Source organism: Tachyglossus aculeatus, chromosome X1 (genome assembly GCF_015852505.1).
Source record: "Tachyglossus aculeatus isolate mTacAcu1 chromosome X1, mTacAcu1.pri, whole genome shotgun sequence".
NCBI classification, from domain to species: domain Eukaryota; kingdom Metazoa; phylum Chordata; class Mammalia; order Monotremata; family Tachyglossidae; genus Tachyglossus; species Tachyglossus aculeatus.
In genome coordinates, this window is record NC_052101.1 from 115,800,836 (window position 1) to 115,808,511 (window position 7,676).

The following is a 7,676-nucleotide window of genomic DNA, read 5'->3' on the forward strand; positions in this document are numbered from 1 at the left end:
GAAGGGCTACTTGTTAAAAGCCGCTACGGGGAGGAAAATGGGGAGACTCGAAGCAAAATTCCAAATTCTTAGCCTAGACCGTGAAGGACAGGATTAACAGAAGAGCAGACATAGGCTAATAAATATCAAGTAACATCATCTAAAATGACTAAGAATTCAAGAAGAGGCAGATCTGGTCTTGCATCCAGGTACCACAGATGGGCACAAACGAACACAAGTGAGGCAAAAGTGCAAAAGGATGATTGAGTCCAGTTGAGGGTCTAACTTCCAGTAAGACGTGACGGGCCTGGAGATGAAGTGAAACCCAGATTGTCGGGGGGCGGGGGGGGGAGGGGGAAATCAAGTATGCCAATGCGCTTTCGCATTAGCCCCATTGCTTAGGACACCAGTTGGAACAAAATAAGTCACTGGAGCCTAATACAAGCTTTCAAAGCTGAGTGATATATTATCCGGAAAGCAAATCAGCTACATTAAAACGTTCCCTGACCCCTCTCTTATGCCGGCAGACTGGAAATCCTTGGCCTTCCGAAGCATCGCCGGTTCAGTTCTTGGGAATGAGATGCTTCTTACATGGGCAGGATCTGTTCCAGGGTGCTCTTTGAAGACTGGGGAAGCCTTTCAGGGAATGTCACTTCAAACTCGATAATAAGGTCCCCCCGTTTCTCAGGTGTTTTAGGGAGGGGGAGACCTTCTCCAGCAATTTTCCAATGCATTCCGGGTCTGATGACATCCTTGAACACGATCGATTTGCTCCTGCCATCCAGTGTTGGGACATTCACAGTGCAGCCACACAAGGCCTGAGAGCAAAGAAACAAGAGGATTAGACAGGCAGTCAGTGTCGAGCAGCACGCCCCCAATTCAAGCCAGCCCAAGGGTTGAGGTTTGGAGCACTTTGTTTTAGAGGCTTTAGTGAGAGCCAACTCACTGCATATGGGCCCCTCCAAACTCACCCTGGAGGTTAAGACAGTGATCTCTTAATTTGGGCACTAACCGTAAAACAGGGTTAAAAAAAAACCAAACAAAAAAACCCCAACCAGATGGAAATTAGCAAACGACACCCCCACGGCCTCTCAGACCATACATCTCACCTCACGGAGGCTGATCTTTGCTGGGTAGATCACGTTAGACCCATCTCTCCTGAAGATGCTGTGAGGCTTGTCCTTTAAAACGAAGATGATATCGGCTGGAATGCTGTTGGTTGAGGTCTGGTCCCCCTCTTTAGGGAAGGTGATCTTGGTCCCCTCTTTCCACCCTTTCTTCACTTCGATGGTCAGAATCTTATCCTCATTGCGGATGCTCCTTCCATCAGGGTTCAGCCTTTTGTGGGAGATTTTCATCTTCTTGGTACAGCCACTATAGATCTCTTCCAGTGAGACTCTCAGGTCATGGGTGACGGGTGGATCCTGTTTCCGGCGAGGTTGTTCTGGGGGTTGACGGGAGCCGCCGAAATTCATGCTGCTGAAACTCCCCATGCCTATCGGAAAGCTGGCAAAGGGGCTGTCAGTATCCATGCCCTCGTCTCCGTTCCGTTGCCCAAAGAAACTGTCAAAGGGATTGTGACTTCCAAAGAACTCGGCAAACATGGCGTGAGGGTCTCCATGGAATGTGTAGCTGAAGGAAGCACCATTAGGGACTGCACTGTTCCCACTGGTGCAGCCACCACCTTTTAAACCTGCAAGGCAAAATGGAGAATTCAAATCCTTCGGTACAAATACTCTTGGGTTTCTTGAGACCTTCTCAAAGGGCTTTGCCAGTTGCTCTTATTTATAATATATAAACATATAAAATTGAGGATAATATATCCTCAAAAATCTCTAGTGGTTGCCTATCAACCTTTGCATGAAGCAAAAACTTCTTACTGTTGGCTTCATAGCTCTCCATTACCTTGCCCACTCTTACCTCACCTCCCTTCTCTCCTTCTACAGCCCAGCCTGCACACTCCGCTCCTCTGCCGCTAACCTCCTCACTGTGCCTCCTTCTCGCCTGTCCCACCACTGACCCCTGGCCCATGTCCTTCCCCTGGTCTGGAATGCCCTCCCTCCACACATCCGCCAAACTAGCTCTTTCTCCCTTCAAAGCCCTACTGAGAGCACACCTACTTCAGGAGGCTTTCCCAGACTGAACCCCCCCCCCCCCAAACCTGCTTCCTCTGCTCCTCCTCCCCTCCCCATCGCCCCCACTCCCTCTGCCCTTCCCTTTCCCACAGCACGTGTGTATATTTGTATTTATTACTCTATTTTATTAACGATGTGTATATCTATAATTCTATTTATCTGTTTTGATGCTACTGATGCCTGCCTACTTGTTTTGTAGTCTGTCTCCCCCTTCTAGACTGTGAGCCCGTTGTTGGGAAGGGATTGTCTCTATCTGTTGCCAAATTGTACTTTCCAAGCGCTTAGTACAGTGCTCTGCAAAGTAAGCGCTCAATAAATACAACTGAATAAATGAATTATTATTATTATTATTAATAATAAATGATAGTAGTATTTGTTAAACACTTACTATGTTCCAGGCACTGAACTATGTGCCAGGGTAGATACAAGAAAATCAGGTTGGACACAGTCCCTGTTGCAAATGGGGCTCATAGACTTAATCCCCATTTTACAGGTGAGGTAACAGGCACAGAGAAGTGAAGGGACTTGCTCAAGATCTCACAGAAAACAAGAGGTGGAGCTGGGATTAAAACCCAGGTCCTTCTGATTCCTGGGGGAGGGAGTGAGAGAGGAGGAGGAGAAGGAAGGAAGAAAGAAAAAGAAAGACAGAAAGAACGAAAGGAAGGGAATTATTCGGTTCAATGGACAGATAGGGAAACAGGCAAAGACGAAGTGGTTTGCTTTAGGTCATAGAGTAAGGGATTCAAATGGAAAAAGGACCTCTTCAACCTCCAAGTCTGCCTTCCCCTCTAGACTGTGACTCGTTGTGGGCAGGGAATGTGTCTACCAACTCTGCTGTATTATAGTCCCCCAAGCACTCAGTAAATATGACTGATTATCTCCTAACCACCTGCTACAGTTGCCAGAGTAGCTCCCTCCCCCTATTCGGTACTTCCCGTCTCATTCCCTTACTAGAGGATGTCTCTGGTCTGGCAATTCCGGCCAGCTTTCTAAATTCTGAGTGATTCAGGGCCACCCTTCCAGTTCTCTAATGTGCTCTTAAGCCCAGGGGATTTGGGTAGGGGGGAGTGGAAGAGACTACTACTGCTACTACTAATAATAATGGTATTAAGCACTCACTATGTGCCAAGCACTGTTCAAGGTGCTGATCTCTTTTTTTGCTAGTTGTTCACCTTCACTGGTGCTTTTTTAACATGTTTTTTTAGATAGCACTAACATGCTAAGAATAGCTTTAAGAGGGCATGGGCATGCATCTTCCTTCTAACTAGGCTCCCTGGATCATTTGGAATTCCACCCTTGCATTCACTCCCTAATGCCTTGTGTCAAACCTGGGCCTAGAACAGGTTGAAACCCTGAAAAATGCAGAGAGCTGCCTTGTGTCAAAACAGACTATAAAATTGAGGTTACTGCTCTCCCAAGGCTTCTTTTTGAGGATCAACCCCACACATCTCCCCCTTACTGTCATTCAATAAAGTATTTCGGACCCCATTTAAGGCTGACCCAGGAAACCTCCTAATTAGTCACTGAATAAAGGAGTTAAACTTCATAATGGCAGAAACTGCACCCATACTTAAAAGCGGCTACTAATCTCCAATTTTATGTTTCCCCGGTAGCCAAATGTGACTAAAATAGGGTTAAAATCCTTAAGGAATGGAGAGACCCGCCTCACAAAGGCCTGCACACATAACAAGGCCGGCATTTTGGGGGGACTCCAGCCTAACTTCCCCCAGGGAATTCTTGGAACCGACATGCTAGAATCTTCTCCTGACAACCAGCTGGTCCTCTAGCCAGGTCTCCACCTCTTCTCCAAATACCACCGGCCCAGGGACCGAGCCACACGGCCAATCTGTATTAAGGTAGTTCGAGGCCGGTAGCGTGGCAGGGGAAAAGAAGAATCAGTCAATCAATCATATTTACTGAGCGCTTACTATGTGCAGAGCACTGTACTAAGCGCTTGGGAAGTACAAATTGGCAACATATAGAGACAGTCCCTACCCAACATTGGGCTCACAGTCTAAAGCACAGCCAGACAAGGAAAACCCAGGATTTACTGTTAAAGCCGGATCGAAGCAACACTGCAACCTTAGAGGCGGAGAGGGCTGAGGAGAAACGTCAAAGCCGTCACCACTTCTTCATGCCGCCTCTGCAGTCGGTTCCTAAAGACTTCGTGCAACTAGCGGCTTTCGTCTGGCGGAGCAATCAATCCTATTTATTGAGCGCTTACTATGTGCAGAGCACTGTACTAAGCGCTCGGGAAGTACAAATTGGGAATAAGCTACCTAGTTGGAGTTTCCAGATCTCCTACCTTGACTACTTCAACTACTCGCGGGGGAATGGGAGGGCCCTACGGCTAATTCCACTGCACTTGGGGAAAAAATGCCATTACAACAGTTTCTCCCTGGCGACTGCCTTTAAAAGAGCACTGCGGAGGTAGTCATTTCGCCGGCACCACCCTCCACCCGAGTAAAGTGATGAGTTGGGGCTTGTTGGGCGAAGTTTATCCAGCTTAAGTTCTAAAAGGCCTCCACCGCCCCTGGAGCCGAGTCTCCTCCCTACCTTCCCCGTTCTCGGAGATGTCCTAGACGTCATTCACTGACGGTTATAAAAACAACCCTCACCCCACCCCCAAGCCCTCAGGAGTTCACCCGTCCCACGTCCGGGGGCTGAACGCGAAAGATCGACTTGCTCCCTAGATCCGGCCGGATTGACCTTTTCGACTGGGAGCCCACTGTTGGGTAGGGACTGTCTCTCTATGTGGCCAATTTGTACTTCCCAAGCGCTTAGTACAGTGCTCTGCACATAGTAAGCGCTCAATAAATACGATTGATGATGATGATTAACGGCCGTTCCTCCCAGGAAGGGAGAGGTTACCGCCCCGCCCCTTGTCCTCCCAACTTAAAGTGACAAAGGTCCGCGCGGAGACCTTTATTTTTGAGGAGTCTCTATATGTTGCCAATTTGGACTTCCCAAGCGCTTAGTACAGTGCTCTGCACATAGTAAGCGCTCAATAAATACGATTGATGATGATGATGGTGAGTACCCGAGCCCCCTCCACAGCACTTAAGCACAGATCTGTAGTTTTCTTTCTAGTCATGTCTGCCGCCTCCACCCCACCAGACTGGGCGCTCAAGGCGGCCAGAGGCTACGTCTTGTTCTCGTGTACGCTCCCCAGCGCTCAGTACAGTGCTCCGCACCCGATTATTTATTTTATTTTGTTAGTCTGTTTGGTTTTGTTCTCTGTCTCCCCCTTTTAGACTGTGAGCCCACTGTTGGGTAGGGACTGTCTCTATATCATCATCAATCGTATTTATTGAGCGCTTACCATGTGCAGAGCACTGTACTAAGCGCTTGGGAAGTCCAAATTGGCAACATATAGAGACCGTCCCTACCCAACAGTGGGCTCACAGTCTAAAAGTCTCTATATGTTGCCAACTTGTACTTCCCAGGCGCTTAGTACAGTGCTCTGCACACAGTAAGCGCTCAATAAATACGATTGATTGATTAGCGCTTAATAAATCCGGTTGACTGACTGGGAGGAGAGAAGTCTCCTCTTTTAGACTGCCTTTTAGACTGTGAGCCCACTGTTGGGTAGGGACCGTCTCTATATGTTGCCAACTTGGACTTCCCAAGCGCTTAGTACAGTGCTCTGCACACAGTAAGCGCTCAATAAATACGATTGATTGATTAGCGCTTAATAAATCCGGTTGACTGACTGCCTTTTAGACTGTGAGCCCACCGTTGGGTAGGGACCGTCTCTATATGTTGCCAACTTGTACTTCCCAGGCGCTTAGTCCAGTGCTCTGCACACAGTAAGCGCTCAATAAATACGATCGATTGATTGATTAGCGCTTAATAAATCCGGTTGACTGGGAGGAGAGAAGTCTCCTCTTTTAGACTGCGAGCCCACTGTTGGGTAGGGACCGTCTCTATATGTTGCCAATTTGGACTTCCCAAGCGCTTAGTACAGTGCTCAGCACATAGTAAGCGCTCAATAAATACGATTGATGATGATGAAGTCTCTTCGACGGCCCGTTCCCTCCCCCCCCCCGCGACCCCAAGACTGACCCTCCTCTCCGTAGCGATCGAAGATGTCACGTTTGCGCGGGTCACTGAGCACATCGTAGGCCTCGGCGATCTCCTTGAATTTCTCCTCAGCACCAGGGTCCTTGTTCTTGTCAGGGTGATAGCGCAACGCCTGCCGTCGGTAGGCGCGCTTGATCTCGTCCTCAGAGGCGCCGCGGGCCAGGCCCAGCGTCTGGTAGTAGTCCTTTCCCATGGCCCCGGCCCGAGCCGGCCCACCCGCCTTCGCCCTCCCGCTGCTGCCCCAACCACCGCCCCGACCTCCGCCTCCGCCCCCTTCTCCGTCCCTATATACCCGTCCGGCGGAAGATTCCAGATGCCGCCGGCCTCCACCAGAAGCCTCCGCCCCGCCCCCTTCTGCGTCTCGGCCAATCACCGATGAGCGAACAGGCCGGAGGGGGCGTGGCCCAACGGCTCAAGCCCGCCCACGCGACCCCTTTGGCCGGAACCCGCCGCGAGGCCCCGCCCACCCGCCGCGAGGCCCCGCCCACCCGCGAGGCCCCGCCCACCCGCCGGCTGTTTGTGACTCCAGCCCCGCCCCTCCACGCGTCAGGAAGTGCCAGACTCAAGCTGCACCTCAGCCGTTCCCGACAGGGAAACCCACCTTTCTCTCAATAATAACAATAAAACAATAATAACAACCGCAATTACAATAATAATCAAGCAATCAATCCTATTTACTGAGCGCTTACTATGTGCAGAGCACTGTACTAAGCGCTTGGGAAGTATATGTTTGTTCTGTTGTCTGTCTCCCCCTTCTAGACTGTGAACCCACTGTTGGGTAGGGACCGTCTCTAGATGTTACCAACATGTACTTCCCAAGCGCTTAGTACAGTGCTCTGCACACAGTAAGCACTTAATAGATTCGATTGAATGAATGAATGAATGAAGTACAGATTGGCAACATATAGAGACAGTCCCTACCCAACAATGGGCTCACGGTCTAAAAGGGGGAGACAGAGAACAAAACCAAACACACTAACAAAATAAAAGAAATAGAATAGATATGTACAAGTAAAATCAATCAATCAATCAATCCTATTTATTGAGCGCTTACTATGCGCAGAGCACTGTACTAAGCACTTGGGAAGTACAAACTGGCAACAGAGAGAGACAGTCCCTACCCAACAGTGGGCTCACAGCCTAAAAGGGGGAGACAGAGAACAAAACCAAACATACTCACAAAATAAAAGAAATAAAATAGATATGTACAAGTAAAATCAATCAATCAATCCTATTTATTGAGCGCTTACTATGTGCAGAGCACTGTACTAAGCGCTTGGGAAGTACAGATTGGCAACATAGAGAGACAGTCCCTACCCAACAGTGGGCTCACGGTCTAAAAGGGGGAGACAGAGAGCAAAACCAAACATACTCACGAAATAAAAGAAATAGAATAGATATGTACAAGTAAAATCAATCAATCAATCAATCATATTTATTGAGCGCTTACTACGAGAAGCAGCGTGGCTCAGTGGAAAG

General features: G+C 48.9%; 1 protein-coding gene across 1 annotated transcript; it reads right to left on the reverse strand.

The window, feature by feature from the left end:
* Positions 1-418: 418 nt before the first annotated feature.
* Positions 419-6,422, reverse strand: DNAJB1 (DnaJ heat shock protein family (Hsp40) member B1). The gene is made up of 3 exons (XM_038740651.1): positions 6,180-6,422; positions 1,089-1,672; positions 419-797 (listed from the first exon to the last, which is right to left on the reverse strand). Exons 1-3 carry the CDS (start codon positions 6,388-6,390, stop codon positions 567-569), a joined length of 1,026 nt encoding a protein of 341 aa, XP_038596579.1. The 5' UTR covers positions 6,391-6,422; the 3' UTR covers positions 419-566.
* Positions 6,423-7,676: the final 1,254 nt, after the last annotated feature.